At 46.7% G+C, this 17361-nt stretch overlaps 1 protein-coding gene across 2 annotated transcripts in view; it reads right to left on the bottom strand.

Moving 5' to 3' along the window:
• The window catches only part of LOC144124982 (synaptogenesis protein syg-2-like), a 114772-nt gene extending 97732 nt beyond the window's left edge, over positions 1-17040 (bottom strand). For both annotated transcript variants that reach the window (XM_077657981.1, XM_077657979.1), the window contains exon 1: positions 16643-17040. In XM_077657981.1, the coding sequence (XP_077514107.1) occupies positions 16643-16778 (136 nt within the window). In that variant the 5' untranslated portion in view covers positions 16779-17040. The remainder of the gene's footprint in view (positions 1-16642) is intronic.
• Positions 17041-17361: the final 321 nt, after the last annotated feature.

Raw genomic sequence — 17361 nt, 5'->3', positions numbered from 1 at the left:
TAGAGGCCATCATAAAGTGGTCATTTTTTTTCTCCTGAGTACGGACTTGATTAATTAGCAAGCTTTCAGCAGCCAAGTAATATATCAAAATACAAAAATATAAAACTTGCTTCTTAGCTACATCAACCACGACACGTGCTCTTTGGAAATACTAGCTTAGGTTGCAGTGGCATATCCGCCGGTGCAGGCTTTGCGGCCCTTTTAATGCCCTGTTGCTAACCGACGGGCGAGTTCTTAGGTACCTGGGTCTTTCTGTGGAACAAATTCAAGGTTCAGTTTTCAATTTATGTCATCTAGTAGATTCCGTTTTAATGTTCCTTTCACGTGTCGAACGAAAATCCTTAAAGTGGACCCTCATCCGAAATACATTTTTCAAGAAATATTGCGGTCAGCCACACTTAGCCTTCTGAGTGTTTAGGGGATGGAATAGGTTTCGGCAGAGCACCAACCTATCGGCCGCACTATTTCCTCGAAATGTTCCTTCATAAAAAAACGCATTTTGAATGATTGATTCATTGATTGATTGATTGATTGATTTTTTTATTTTTTTATTCATTGATTGATTGATTGGTTGGTTGATTGATTGATTGATTGATTGATTGTCTGCCTGCCTGCCTGCATGCCTTCCTGACTGACTGACTGACTGACTGACTGACTGACTGACTGACTGACTGACTGACTGACTGACTGACTGACTGACTGACGGACGGACGGACGGACGGACGGACGGACGGACGGACGGACTACTTTATTGAGAGATTCCAACAAACATCACAATGCTTGTCTCCAACCAGTTAAAAGCAGTGAGCTGCCACATGACTTCGGCAAAGCTACTGTTCGCGCACGTGAAATGGCACTGTTACATCGTACAAGCACCGTCGCATTCCCATGGTCCTCTAGTGTTATCCTGCACAAACTAAAATACTACGTGTTGTGTATTTGTTGATTTATATTTCAGGCAAAATTACAACCTTCGCTTCATTTTTAATCTTACTATTATTCATGATTTTTTTTAATGTTAGTCCACGACAGTCATGACACGTGGTTCATGCGCTTACACTCCCTATGTGACGACAGGTCCAAAAGAGCGAATATCAGCCGTGATGAAAGAACCCGGCGTCTCATAAAACAAATCCACAAAAAAATAAAGCGCGGCAATCAGAGAGGTGCCTTAATATTGGGCACTGCCCAGCGAATTTCATAAAGAGCAATAACCTCTACTAATTCTTAGCCCGTTAATGGTCGTGGGACGTAAGCAGAGCTCTGAGGTGGTGCCACGAGCTCTCTTACGCCTAACGCCATTTGAATCATGCAAGCGTGTTCACGCAACTTCAAAATAAAGCAAGAAAATGCGAAATACATGGCGCACTTACGCTAGAAAAATTTCTCAGAACCCTTCGTACGCCGCTGTGGCTCGCTGGCAGCAAGTTCGAGGAGTCATTTGCATGAAGCAGGAAATATATTTTTTACACGCTAGCACCATGCGAGCCGACTTCGTTCAGGTAACCAAAAAATTCAGAAATTTCGGCTTTCAAAAAAAGAAGAAAAAGAACATAAAACAGTACACCGAGCAAAATAGTTTCAATTAAGCACTGCCGTGCATCATTTTAGCACTCTGAGTATGAATTCGGACTAATTACACAACGCAAATTTCATTTTGCAGTGCCTTCTTTTTTTCACTGCTCTGAATGTGCTGCAAACAAGAAGGGTATTTGGTGTCGAGGAGCCGCCGCGGTGGCTGAGCGGTTATGGCGCTCGGCTCCGACCCGGAATACGCGGGTTCGATCCCGGCCGCAGCGGTTGCATTCCAATCGCAGTGAAATGCTATAGGCCCGCTCACTTTGCGATATCTGTGCACGTCAAAGAACCCAAGGTGACAGAACTTATCCGGAGCCCCCCAGTACGGTGTCCCTTATAACCTAAGTCCCTTTGGGACGATAAAGCCCATCAACTATTCGGGGTCGTCTCATGTTATAATGCTCCCTTTACTACACCCGCATGGGCTACGCTATGAACAGGTGTGCTGTCCGCAGCAATATTACACTGAAGATTTTTTTAGTAACGTACTAACCTGGAGCAGTGGAGCCTCGATGGGAAGTCGCATCGATTTCTTTCATGCCAGTTGCTGTGAATCATATTTGCGTGAAGCGCAGTGTGCAGTACAAGTCGCAACTCATCTTGGGCTCGCTCTTTTCATCTTTACTTTATTTGCAAGCACGGATCAAACCACCGCGCCGGCAACTAGAAGTTTTATACGGCAGTCGAGAGCGCCATTGAATTAACATTATATCGCAGCATGGTTATGCTGAAAGACCAAATACCTTAGACCGAGGTTTCTTAGAGTATAAGCTACGGAGCGCCGTGAGTTCTGAGATTTCCTTATTAAGCTTTATTTTTACTTGATCTTCCTTTTACCCCCTCATCTATTATCGCCAAATTCCCTGGCATTGTTCGTGTTATGCCGCAGAGTTTAATAATGAAACTTTGCTCCAGGAGAGGCACGGAAAAAACTTTCGAAAAACTCTCTGAGTTATCACCGTACTGTGAGCTGCCCTTCGATCCACCACCCATATTTATATCTCTTTCATATTACAAAGAGCTGTGGTATGCTTACCACGTTGAGGAAAGTATCGTACAACCCCAGTGTGATGGTATGTAGCCGCAGTATGTTCCTCGAGTGAGTGCGCTTACATTCTACCTATTCGTATATTCTTAGTGGCTGCATGAGCGTTGCGCGTTCTCGAAGGAGCGTCTCTATATATGCTTCGGTGCGCTGCATATTTTAAGCACTAACAAAGTTAGGCTACGCCGCAGTTGCTGGTCTTACAATTTCCCAACTTATATCAGTGTGCGTCCCTCTTCAACTCACGTCCTCCGGTTATGTCCTTTCGCTTGGCCGCCCACAGCCTCGTGATGTGCGAGAGCAGCAGGCTCAAGTTTTTACAGAGCTGCCATAAAACGGTGCTCTGTGTCAGCCAGTAAAACCAAGTTTTCGAGCGAATTCGGTGCCGAAGCTCAAACCCTTTATGTTCGCCAAAAGTGAATTTCCTGAATTCTTTCGGCAAGCGCACGAGCCCGCTGTCCCATTTTGATTATGGGACAGCGGGCTTCATTCAGTTTTATGAATGCATAAGAACGAAGTTCGTTTGCCTTTCACCATGCTGTAAGTTTTGGGTAACAGGCACCCCAAAACTGACAGCATGGTGAAAGGCAAACCAACCTTCATCAAACATACCACGCGTGAACAATATCCTCTCTAAGCATTTTAACATTAGCCAGAAAGCAGTCACCTGTCCCGCATTTTTAAACAGCCACCAAGAGCGGTATACCGGCGCAGTAGGAACCTCAAAGATATTTTAGTAAAATCCAGAACATCGCCCAATACCAACCCTAACCCTGGGTGTCAACCTGCCGAAAACCACGCTGCAAGGTTTGCAGTCACATGCTGACAACAAACATTGCAAAAGGTACCTTCGCTGACTTTACTTCGACAATCAAAGAAACTCTAAATTGCGACAGTACAAATGTGGTCTACATGCTTCACTGCGGTGTGTGCGGTATGCAATACATCGGCCAGACAGAAACTTCATTCAGGTTGCGATTCAACAACCACAAGGCCCACATTCACGCACTGCCAAACCTACCCTTTTCTAAGCACCTATGTCTGCCACAACATTCGTTCGAAAGCATCCTGGTCGTCCACCTCCAGTCAGGTTTCCAAACAGGCCGCCAAAAAGAACAAAGAGAGTCGTATTTCATACACAAATTTCGGGCATTAACCCGCGGCATCAATGAGAACTTGGGCAATTTTGCCTTCCTCAAAAACCTATCCAACTGAAAGAGGTGAAAGAAGCTACAATTTATTATTTTTGATTTGTTTTTCTTTTATCTTGCTCGCCAAGCGCCCCCCCCCTCCCCCTCTTTTCTCCTTTTCTCCATGCCGGGTCCCCTTTTCCTCCTTTTCCACCTAGCCCCCTTCTCGGAACTGTCCGCAGCGGGACGCGCGGCGGAGGCGCCCTCTGACGAACCGTGAGTGGTTGCAGTCTGCAGCGCCTGGTCGCGGGATCGGGTTTCTGCACGGCGTCTGGACGAGCGCTTTTCCGCCGCTGAGGCGACACGCCGCCCTCGTAACTGTCACTGGTTTCTCTTAAGAGGGGGAAATGACGCAGTCTTGACAGCTTACAGTAAATTACATTCCAAGAGTCCTTAAATGCACCGCTTGTGCGCTGTTGTGTTCTGTTTCAGTCAATTCTGGTGCTTTTCTTTTTGTTCTTTTCTTGTGTTTGTCCGTTTTTTTTCCATTATTTTCTTCCCATGTTGTCGAACTTCTCGCTTCCGCCGAAAGAAACCTTTCTTGCTGTCTGTTACCTCTGTATTTTAACTTGTTTCTTTCACAACTCTGCTCCTTTCTCTTTGATAGACGCCGACACTCTTGTCTTCTACTCCGTGATGTGTGCGTATGTTTTCCTCCTCAAAGAAAAGAAAGAGGGAGAGAGCTCCTCCTCCCCCTCTACATTTTGTTCTGTAAATACGCACATCTCTGTACACATTCAACTTAAAGCCCTGATGAAGGACGGTCCACCGTCTGAAGCCGTTGGTAAATAAACTAAGATAATAATACCAGCTGTGACCATTCACTGTGCAAGTTTTCACTGCTGCATTGAGCAACGCCGACTAATATATATATATATATATATATATATATATATATATATATATATATATATATATATATATATATATATATATATATATATAAATCATGGTAACTCGTTTTGACAAACTTATGAAGGGAGCCAACAGTCACCGAAACTAGGGAAATGTTTATTTTTTTTAATGTGTAGTGCTGATCAGTGGGATAATAATACTTAGATTAATCTATCGCTTAAAGAAGATTACTTATAACGCAGCAGAAAAAAAGAACCATGCCGCCGGTGGGATCCGAACCCATGACCTCCGAATATCGCGTCCGGTGCTCTTACCAACTGAGCTACGGTGACGGTTGTCCAATCTGCTGCTCTCGTGGCTATTTATGTTTATTGGGTGTAAGCGAACTTCCAGAGTGTTCACCAGCGTCACCCTCATCCATAACGGCGGACGTAGCACGTCCTGTATTTCCGCGAGTGTGACGTGGAACGTCATCTAACGGCAGGGGCGGAAACTGTGCGAGAGCCCTCTTATGCTACCTATGGCATCAAATATATATATATTAGGCATGCAGAAGACCGTCTGCCTTAGCTGCTGCGTTGTGTTGTCCCGCTAATCTACTTCTGTGGTGAAGGCCTCCCTCAGGCGAAATTAGAGAAGACAGAGACATTAAATGGAACGCGAATAAACTACTATGGTAAAGCAATTATGAACACTGCAAACGAACACACTGGCTTGATTATCAAAAGCTTCAAAACTCCATCATTGGCACTAAACACTCTGTGTTTGGTGCATAATAGCCTTGATTTTGCTTTGGCTCCATTAAACTCAATGTAACTTACAAAACACTGACCTTATTGGGTGCTCTGCTTAACTTTCATTAATGACGACGGGATGCTGGAAGGAAAATAATACAACCACCGCTTACATTTTATCTAAGCCGATAAGTGGTTTCTGCCCATTGTGCATACCGTTACTCTAAACCGCTCCTGCAAAAAAGTATAATTTGAATATTTTAGTGCTCTTAGAACCCTTTTCTGTTGTCGCTTATACTCGTGAAGAGGGTGCTTATAAGCAAAAAATTATTCCCGGTTCAGGTTAGCTTTTTCAGAAACCGTTTACAATAACCCAAGAGAAGTCATTTTTTTTTAATTTATCGAGAAAAAAGATGAAAACTGTCCTTGGGGCGTAAAGTAAAGTAACAGCTTGAGATGAAGCGGAAGTGGCTGGCTATGGTGCTTCTAACGTGTAATTCCTAAGCTAATCAATGTCAGCAACAAACTTTGTTCTTCTTTTTGTTTTGTTCGCATCTGCTCTAAGAATCATTTATTCATTTAATATGATCACTGCGGCAGTCGTGGCCCACCGATGGTCCTACCTTAAATTTTCTTCGGTGCGGCGTGGCCCCACAGTGAGCATCCGGAGAAGCCAACTTATTGGAAGCCACCACAAATTGCAATAGCAACGTGGCATGTGTCTTTTTCGCAGGCCTTTTGAACAACCTGATTTGTCCCACGGCTTCATCTCGCCACTGATTATAAGTTCCGTACAGCATGAGCACACGAAGTGGCCCACCGGTGACCCACGATGCAGTGAACCTGTAAGCCACGTGTGAACGCGCTAATGCAGCTTGTCGTACACTGTCTTTGATTTAGTACATCGAGCGAATACCACTGGCTCTAACAAAGTGGCAATTTACACCTGCTAACCCAAAACAACAGCTTGTTCGCGCTCTAAATTACCTCTTTGTGACTTGGGCTATGGCGTCCCATATGTATTAGAGCAAAACTGAACCCACTGGACACATGCAAGGCGGGATCATACTGGAAATATTAGGAACCTGCTCTCTGAATTTTCTTCGGATCTAGGTGATTTGAAATGCCAAGTGAAGCTGCAAAAAATACTGTGATATTTTGGTGTGCAGAGTGTTACGACAGTCAATGGCTACTTTTCACCATACCTGGACTAAAAATAAGTTTTCTTACTCCCCTTCCTACTACACCATGATATTCACTGGTTTTACTCAACACTTACATTTTCGAAAGGAGTCGTGGGTGAGACTTCTATCAAAATGAGACCTGCTATTAACGTCGATATTGGTTGGTCACTGAGAGTTTTGGTGATGACATGACATGGTAGTGGGAATATGGCACGGATCTCCCCGGATAACACTCGGACCGAAAGAATTATCTAGGCGACAGGTGTACCCGCACAGACGCACATTTAATACACCCTACGTGACACAAACGCTAGCATAGAAAACACAAAAACTACCGATACACACGACACGGGAACACTGCTACTAGCGTCTACTACTAGCGTTCTACTGTTAGCTCTCGGCGTTCGTCCTCATGGTTGGTTTGGTGCGGATGCAATGTTGCATGGGTCCAGTAGCCGGCGTCTTGACGGCGTTCGAAGAGCTCAGGCTGGCATCACTGGTGGCGTCGTTGGCTGCGTCGTACAAGCTCCCGGTCCAAGCGCCCGTGGAAGTGATGCCGGTGACGTTGGCGTTGGGGGCACCACCCTGATGGGTGGCAACAGCGCTGAAGACATCCCTGGCCGTAGCAGGTGGTAGTGTCTTCAGTTAATTCCCCGGAACGGGCTCATGAACGGCAGGAAGTCCACTATGCGAAGCCCTAGAACGCGAGCTCACCGGAGCAGTAGCCGGCGTCGCTCTTTTCCAGCCGAAGCGCCCCTGACCCGCGGGAGCCTGCACTTCTCTATTCATCCCCACCGTGCCTCACTCTCCCTCGCCCTTTTATAGCCCTTGGTGTTACTCCACGTAATCCTTGTCGTCGTCTTCTTCTTCTCTTCTCCACCAATAATCTCTTCCCACCTCACTGAATACTTCTTCATCTTCTTTAGTCTTCGGTTAACCCGCGTCATCCTTATCTCCATCCTCTTCGTCTTCTTCAAACCTCTTTCCTTCATACTTTTATTTCAGACTCCCTATTAAATGTGACTGAATTTCAATGGTGGCATGATATTACATTTGCGTGGATTCAAGTCACTGCCAAAGAGAGAGCTCACTTCACTTCGCTCTTTACTTTCACGATCAAAACGTCGTTAACCCTCATGAAATTCAGATACGGCGACAGTGACTCAAAGTCTGCATTATAAAGGGGCTCATCGGGTGAGCTGGGCTCTCGATTACTTGGTCTGCTTAGGTGGCTAATCACGAGTACCAAAGAAGGGATAGTCAAAATGCAGGCAAGTATCAAATCATTCCAACGTCATCACACCCATCCATGGTTTTTCTCTGAATCTCTGACGACGGCTGAATGTTTTACAAGACTGAGGAATCTGAAATACACAAAGTAACTTTGAGCTACAGCCGACAGAACTGCGAGAACAGTAGCCCAGCTGCTGCCCCTTTACGCGCGGCCAGCGCTACTTGCTCATGATCGGCGCAGAAACATCGTCGAGATACGCGCTCCAGCTGATTAGTGTATATTGCCGCCTGCCGGCCCGGCAATCTTTTTTACGATAAAATGGCGCTCCTACAGAGGCGCGCACGTGTTCTGCACATCGCAGTCACACAGTCACAGTATTATTCCAAACAACGTACACGTGAACTATCGGGGACAAAAGAAACTAATCCCTTCTCCAAGCTCCCGACTGTACCACCTGAGTACGCACTCCTAGTGCCGAGATAGGCGTCGATCTCCGGTACCCAGAGTCCATCGATTTTAGTGCATCGAAAGAATGAATTGGAGCCCAGACCTTCCGAATCGGCGGCGCTGAAATGGTCGAGGATGGAGAATTGTGCTGCACATATCCCCCAAACCAAGTGCCAGGCGCAGAGAACGTGAGCCTGCAAAGCAAGCCCAAGGCTAGCTGGGCTTCCATTGACCCTCACTAAGGGCCGTTGACACTCACTCATGTCAAGGCGCAGCATGTGACTCCGTCACGTGTCACAATTTCACAGTGCACACTGACTCGAAGTTAGGTGGTTTGGTTTGCGGAGGACCGTGGCACCTACCGCAGGTGGCGCTGAATTTGACCTGCGCGGAATCGCCGTGAGGAATGTTGAACTGCTGTAAGCTAACGGGGCGTTGCAATGACTGCACTGCTGATGGGCTAGATTGACGTCTGCTCGGTGATCACCGGGAGAGGCTGCGTGCTCCTTTAACCAAGCGGGGTACGGCACTGACGATGAAAGACCCTAGGTGTAAGGCTGAGAGATGTTGCACTGTCCTGTAATTAAGAGGATTACAGGTTACGGCACTGATTTCTTAGGGTAGTATCGTCGGAAATAAACTTTACAGGACAGGGTGGACGAGAGCTTTTACGTCGCTACAGTCATAGGATGGGCTGCTTTGGCTAATTCTCAGGCAGGTATTCGGTGCAAGGATATCGCCTCTCGCAATAGTCATCAGCGGTCGGGCCGTCTCGGGGCAAAAACCAGGGTCGTTCCTAGGAAACCTTGAGGCGTGTGGGCGTCTCAGTAGGCTAAGTACGTAAAGACGAAGCGATAGCAGAACTGGTTCTCGCTCCCTCCGGGCGTGGCCGTGTTGCACCACCGTGAGACCATAGGGATGCAGGGCGAAGCCAACACTCGCGTTTGCGGCACATACGCAGTACGTTTTGGCCTGACCAAGCAAGAGCAGCGTCAAACTGAGACGCTGAAACACAATGGCTGGGGACGTGCTCTCGTTTGGAACGCGGCATGAATTGAGTGCCAGAGTTCGAGGATTTTGCGGCGTCTAGCAGAAAGGCATAACACGGAGTCGACTCGGGGAGTTGCGCCCCTGCTCTTCCGATGAACGTGGGTTGGATCTACAATAGAACCAACGAGGTGGCATTAGCGGACTAGACCGCCACGTTCGCCGAGTGGCCTTTCGGGGCCGAAGACGGACCGACTCAAATTGAGACAAGAGGGGGTCTCCGGTATGTCAGCCTACCCTAGTGTGAGACTTCTTAGGAAATGGCCCGACGCCGGCCTACTCAGTGCGTGGTAGGGGATACTTTTTGCAGGGATGTATACTTCTTACTCCCTCCTTGACAGATCGTAGATACTCGAGCGACCTATGTCCGCCTTGTGCGGTAAAGCCTGATTGCAGTTCTGTTTTCTTTCTGCCTCAAACCCACAAAGGAGAGATTTGGAGGCGCAAGGTCCTTTCCCAAGCCCAGGATATTTTAGCACCAGGCCAGGGAATGGCGTTTACCCATTTTAAGAAACCAGCTGGTACCCGATGGGCAGCGGAAGTCGAAACTACCACTCTCCGAAGCTTAGGCGGGTACTCAACTTCGAGTCCGTGGCTTCCTTTGTTGCCTCTTTTTCGAAGTAGGGTTCCAGTGAGAATTAGCGCTTGTTAGTGCCAATTCATATTTCAATAAAGATCAGCTCGCGAAAACGGTGTTCAACGAAATCGCACGACACGGGCGAAGTGCAGCAGCGCAAAGGTCCGTATAGAAAACACAACGCGAGAGTTGTATGTTCTCTTCTCTGTCCGTCGTACTCTTTTCGTGGTGTTTATTTTAAAATACTGCAGTATTTACAGCTGACGATCAGCAAGGAAGCCAGGGACCTGATTCAAGCATGTAGCATCGGCAGCCACGACAGCCAAAAGTGACACAGGCGAGGCACCTGCCAGTCCAGCGTTTGACTCAAGCTTTGGGAACTCGTCGGCGGCTGACTTCCTGACGCCGCATCTAGCTTCCTCAGTCATCACATTCTTTGTGCTACAGATCTTTTTCAGTGTGCGTTTTCCTTGATCGCACCTCTGGGTGCTACAAGCGGCCTTCAGCTCCAACGGTAAGGCGCGCTTTTTAGCCTGCGGCACGTATTGAGCCGGGAAGCTTGGAACACGGCCAGGCAGCATTTGCTTTCTATATAGTATCTGTAGGCGCGTAATCAATAGATCGATGGTCCTTGTTAGCGCAAGGTAACGATCAGTTCTAGGCAATTTGAAATAAAACATGAAAACTCAAGCCATTTCAAAACACATCATTTTCTTTTTTTCTCAGGGTGGCTGTTCAGGCGAGTTGGTTTCTCGTGACGAAGCTTGTAGCGCTTGGAAGAGACAGACAGATACGAAGTTAGCCCTCGTTTTGTCTGCTTCGTATCTGTCTGTGTCTCTCAAGCGCTACAAGTTTCGACTATCTTGATGTGTGTGCTGTTGGTCTGGTTCCTGTTCGCAAAGCTGAAGTATGCTTCCGCTAACATTAAGTATGAGCCAGCCAATCGTTAGGTAGTAGATAAGCTTATACTCAAATTATGCACTCCTAATAATAAGTGGGGTCCCACTGAATGCAAAAAAAGATCGGAAAGTAAAGAGTAGCTCTCGAACGTACAACATAAGGCACGATATGACGACTGCCTATTCAGATCCCTTCGCATTGTAATGTAGACGTATGAGTTACATAAAAAAACACAAGATAAAAAATGAGTTAACGAGAGCAGAAGCAGAGCGAATGCAGCGGTTACAACAACCAGAATAATCAGGTCGCTATTCGGGACCGATAAAGGTGCGCGAATATAACGTGCTGCCATTAGCTGCGAAGCGGCCAAGAACCACTCGTACTTTTTCGTGGTCGATGTTACGCAACGTTAATGGCGTATAAGGACCTGAGCGATAAAGTTGTGAACGCTTCAGAAATATATCTCGCCGTTCTGACCCCTTATCTGCATCAGCTCACGATTGTACGATGTTGTTCTGAAGAAGATGAAATGAAGTTTATTAAACTCATATACACGGTTCACCAGATATAGGAAAGCGGAATACGTGTTAAGCTGCTGCGTTTTCTTCACTGATTATCTTTTTTTCCGGTCCTTGTTTTATCTCATTTGTAGTCCTTTAAGGATCACGTGTACGAGAGCAGGCATAGACGCAAAAAAGACAAATGCAGGCTAACACTTCGCCTTGGGCCTCTAATACTACCTTAGTGCTCTTTCTTCATTCAAAACAACAGCACATCCCGCAACTGTGCTTTTATCCATACTTGCGCGAAGCGCTCAACTAAGTCACGCCCATAACTTTCAACATGGTGTGTTAAATTGCGATGTCTTGATGCCAGCATTTCTTCCTAGACGCGCAATGGAAGGAAATAAAAGACTTGGCGAAAATTGTCCATTTAAGCGGTAGTTTCATAAAAGCTGCGAAAAGATCAAAACAGTGCAGGAGCCCCTTAACCTTCCAAATACACTGCGTGCAGTTTTACACCCAGTAAAGAGATTTTGTCCTAGCAAATATTTTATTGTACAGTGACTGAAAGGCGCGAAGACAATATCATCATCATCATCATCATCATCATCATCATCATCATCATTATCATCATCATCATCATCATCCCCACTACCACCACCACCACCACCACCATCATCAGCATCATCATCATCATCAGTCTGTCTATGCCGGCTGCAGGGCAAAGGCATCTCCCATATCTCCCCAATTCATCCGGTGCTCCGCTAGCCGTGGCCATCTAATACCCGCAAACTTCTTAAACTCATCCGCCAACCTAGATTTTGGCAGCCCACCGCTACGCTTGCCTTCTCTTAAAATCCAGTCCGTTATCGTTAACGATCGTCGGTTATCTTATCCTCGCATGACACGTTCTACGCATGCCCACATGGCAAACATTTTTGTCTTATCGGACGAAAACGACCCTTAACGCTATTGCGTTGAAAGCGCAGTAAAGTGCCCAGTCGACTTTGTTTCTGTTCAGAACACCCTTCCGAGATTCCGGAAATTTGTCAAGTTTGAAACAAGTTTTAATACGATAACATTAGAGGTCGCATTCATGAGAAAATCCGGCATCTGCCCGTCCGCGTCAGGAAAAAAAACAGATGGCCCATCTGCCCAAGGGGTTGTGGGAAATCTGCCCGCCATGGCAGGAGGAAATAAAATTAATTGAAATAAAGTCCACGCAAATGCAACCTTGCCACTAGAGACTGCTCAGAGAGACGGCCTCCCGAAGAACTAACTATCTGCGCAAAAGTGAGCCTTACGGAGCTCGGTAAAAGCAACCTGGGTCTTGCAAGCCCTATGCAGTGTTTGAAGCAGCCACCTGCTGAGACAGTGACGCATCGCTTAACTGCTGCACCACTGCGCCAGTGGTGATGCGAGCACTCTCCGCGATCCATGAATCTATGAAAGAGAAGGAGTACTTGTACGGGAGGGATCTCTTCTGCTGTCGCATTGTACTCTTAAGGGTAGCTTAAGCATCGTGCATGTTTTGCTTCACACGTGAGGAATTATCAGATTCTTTGACACATCTCTGTTTACTCTTATTTTTTGGTATTCGAAAAGCTCATTTCTCCTAATGGTTTTCCTTGAAGGTGGCTACAAGTAACCAGCCATAATAAAGTAATTGGTCCCAACATTTAACTTGAAGGAGCTTCGCTCTGCGGCGCAATGATGCACGCAGCGTCGTTTTATCAAAAATCCTACATTTGGAAATCCACAATGCACGCTTGTCGAAGAGAGTCACCTCCAGTAATGTACTTCAACATATACTAGCACCAATCTATCATTAATAGTAGTCGCCCAAGGAAAAGGAAAATAGTGGTTCTTTGGACAAAAGGAGCAGTTCTTGCATTCCTCGTGTTATTTGCTTTTAAAGAAAAGCATGCGATACAAATAAAGTAGCTTCTGCGAAAATTTACAATACAGGGCCCAAATATTTTTTTCAGAAAATCGTGGTCTTCTTTCTATTTCTGTTTTTGGGGAGTCCGCCTACCGCACTTCTCCGTAGCGATAATGTCGCTAAGCGCATCTGCAGTTATCTCAGCTTGTTGAAATGAACTATACTCTCAATGCTAGCGCTCATTTTAAAACTAGGCCCAATTGTGGCGCATTTGTCGCAGTGGATAAAGAGAACTCGAACCCTCAGGGATACCTTCATTTATAAATGCTGAAAATTTAACGGTTAATTCGAGCACTAGGTTTGTTATTGCCTTAGAAAAACTTATGTCTGCTTTTTTATTCATTCAGAAAGTAAATATATGTTGCAGTACAATGTTTAAACTCAGCGTCACACGACTTTCTAGAACTGCTGGCATGCTCGCCTTCAAAAGACGGGTACTTATTTCCTGTTACCCGCAGTGCACTCGTGGCATAAAGTTTATTTCGTTTCTCATGATACCATTGCAAGAGACATGTAGCATGAACTGATGGGAAAACAAAAGAGTAAATATGACGCTAAGACCACTGTTTCAGGTTATCACGTAGGCGCAAGCTCAGCCTCCATCTGTCTGCTATAAAACGGCTATGCCACGGACGCCATGATAAATTATGTGGTGTTAAAAGAATACACAAAAATATTTCTTTTGCTGCCCTGCTGACGTAGGTAGTTCAATGTTCAACCGTAATTTGTAGGCTAGGCGGACGCACATGATCAAGGACATGAAATGCACAGCGTTTCGCGTTTGCCACTGTGTGTGGTTTAATACACACAAGCCGTGCAATACCCTCCTCACCGGTCCGTCTTACTCCTGTCTGAAATTGTTGATGTTGTTGCCCGGCTGTAGTTCCTCTCGTTGATCTCAGCTGCTCGGTTGTATAAAACCATGGTACTTTTGCTGCTGCCACCTCGCGTAATGCGACTGTCATTTGTGACCGGCCATTCGCTGCAAAAAAGTACTAGGGGGGGACACACACCTAACCAAGCTACTCACCAAAGATTACCGGAGCCAGGACCACTTGTACAAGGCGAAGCAATCAAACGGCCAGAGGCACCCATTACTTCTACATCGAAACGCGGCGCAGCCATACACTGCCTCGCATTAGAGCGCAGATGTCCAGTGCTTGTTCGCGCGAAGCACCCGCTTCGATGTAGCACCCATTAAACCTCCAGCTGGTCGAAACCGTATCTCTCTCTTGCGCAACGACTGAGTGGCCGGTAGCGGCAGTCCCTTTTCGGCGGGGAACATCGCTTACAAAGTCGTGACATAACTGCAGCACAGGCGCGCGATAAAAGTATTAACCGCTGGGATGGTAAAGCAAAAACGGCAGAACAGTCACTCGTCCAAAATTGCAGCATGCTCTCCTAAGAAGCAAGCCGCTTTTCTGTAATATTACGAACCCTGTGCACAGTTTCGGCTGAAGATATCGCAACGAACGGTGTCGCAACTATACTGAGTTGCGAATTTACTGCTTTCACCTCCATTAGTCCAAAGACAGCTAAGATTTCTCATTAAGCAGGCGAACAGAACATGTACACGAAACTTGTGTCGGATGAACAAGCCGCATCTGGATACACGGTGAGGCGATAAAGCGCTGAGCGCCGGAGCTTGAATTCACAGTAAGACACCACACGTAGCATTCCATGACCACCAATTCTGGGCAAAAGTATTCTTGAACGGGAAAGATTTTATGAACGCCACTTTTTCTTGCAAGATTTCACTGTAACAAGCAATGTATCCGCCGATCTCTTGTTGGCGAGCTGGCATTTTTTTTTGCTATTGTTACCTAGTGGCGACAGCAGTCCGGGCAGTTAAGAAGGCAGCGAAAGAAGCCTTCCTAAGGAAACTGCTCATTGGGCTGACCTGCGCCCAAAAGGAGCTGACTAACTCGGCGCCGGCGAAAACAAGCGTGCTCGGCGGTCGTCGAACAGAATACCCACCGCCCTCGGCCGTCCCCAGTTTAAAGCTGATAATAAACTTTCAAGGTACAGCGTGCAAACTTACAACAGACTGAAACAACCTAGAATCGGCACCGCCTGGATGCGATCAGTCAAGATAAATGGGGTCGAGTCTTGCATCTCAAGCAAACAGATAAAGCCGCGTGTCGGCACGTTTGGAGAATGAACGAACAGTACAAAGATTCACGGCACTATTAACGTTATCGCTACCGTCAAAATCGTTCCCTTTTGGTTTTCTATGGCACTTTTAACTGCTTGATGCGAGTGATGGAAAAACGTTAAAAGCGACTTTGCTGCACATTGAGAGAATAGGCCATTACCTTCAATATTTTCATAACAGTGCCTTACAATCTTCCAATGTTCAGAAATTTTCTCCAATAATAATGGACATGTTACAACAGCTAGCTACGGCTGGACTCGATGTTTTCGATGTATTTTTCCGGCTATCGATGCATCCACAAATTAACGCTTCATACGTAGTTACCAGGCTAAACACCATAAAGTAGTACCCAAGCGGCTTGTAGGCGTAAGGTGATACATGCTGCACTTTAGGAGAGAAATACTGTGCAGAAGCATTTCTGGATTTCATATGAAGAATGTCGGTTATCCAGCCTCCTAGAAGGTGCGAAACTCTTCTTCCCCACCAGACATTTTTTTTTTCTGCAACGACTAGCAGTTTTTCTCAATGCAATGTTTGATGTTTGCAATTATTTCAAGGCACTCCACACTTAAATGGTCCTGCGGCAAAGTACAAGTGAGGCGGTAAATACTGTAGTCCTGTAGAAAGCCAGCCCACTTATCATCGAACGTAGGCCGCCGCGGTGGCTCAGTGATTATGGCGCTTGGCTGCTGATCGAAAAGACGCGGGTTCGATCCGGGCCGCGGCGGTCGAATTTCGATCGAGGCGAAATTTTTGAGGCCCGTGCATTGTGCGATGTCAGTGCACTTTAATGTACCCCAGGTGGTCGAAATTTCAGAACCCCTTCACTACGGCGTCCCTCATATCCTGAGTCACTTTGGGACGTTAAACCCCCATAAACCCGTAAACGCTGTAATCGAATATGGCTTCAATTCTGCGTTTTTTACAAGTCAGCGAAAAAGCGGCAGAGGAGCCCATAAGTGCTCGCGATCTGGCAGATCTGGCGTTGCCGTTTCGACTGAAACTTATACCCAAACACATCCAGTCAGCGGCTTTCTCGCTGTGATTAAGCAACGGATACTTCTGAAAAATTATGAAGAAAATTTGTAACAAACTTGTCTTGAAAACCACGTTACCCCGCACCTTTCTTACGCTTGGCTGCCTATCAGGTTTCGCGCACCTTCGCTAGTATTTGCAGCAGAATCTTGACTTCTAAAATTTAAATACATTTGCCGCAGCTAGGAAGTAACCATGCAGAGAGGTCTAATATACCTGTCAAAGCTTGGTAGCGGCCCAACACGACAGTCCCACGCAGAAAGAGCGCCGCTACCACGAGCCAAGTCCAGTCACTTCTGCGACGAAGACCGCGTCCGTCTGTCATCGTCCTCCTTCTCACCAACACGAGCATCGCCTCGCACAGCTCATAACCATCCCGTCTCGGACACCTCCAAGTGTCCCGCTGACAGCTTCACGCGCAGGCGACACGAGTCATCTGTTGCGCGCCGCATGGCTGAGTGTCGCAGATCAGAGGCGTTTCTGCACCATAGCGCCGCTGACAACAGCTCGCGAACTCCTCGGCCTGCATCGATGAGCGCCTCTGGCGTAACACTGTGGCTCGGCTCAGTGTCGATCGGGCAGTTCAGTGTCGGGACAAGCGCCCGCGGGAAGCCAAGGATCAGCGTTCGCACGCTCGGCGCGAAAGACGCCGGCAAGGAGCTCCGCAATTCTCTAGCGCCATCTGTCGATGGTTTATAGAACTACAAAATCGGCTAGATCGAATGGTGGCATAGAGAGGGCTCAAGTACCTTTCATAAATCTGGCATAAAGCGTGATGTTGCTCGCTGCACACAACTAAGTCGGTAACTTACGTGGCAGAAAGCGATTTCTGCGGCGGCTGCATTTTTATTTAGCTAATTACCAAGGCGCTGGTTACGATGTCTTATGTTGTATGAGGAGTATGAGCCCGCTGCCCAAAGAAAGGTCACCTTCAT

This window comes from Amblyomma americanum, chromosome 3 (genome assembly GCF_052857255.1).
Source record: "Amblyomma americanum isolate KBUSLIRL-KWMA chromosome 3, ASM5285725v1, whole genome shotgun sequence".
Lineage (NCBI taxonomy): Eukaryota > Metazoa > Arthropoda > Arachnida > Ixodida > Ixodidae > Amblyomma > Amblyomma americanum.
Note: the sequence above shows the minus strand (reverse complement) of the source record. Positions and strands in the feature narration are given on the sequence as shown.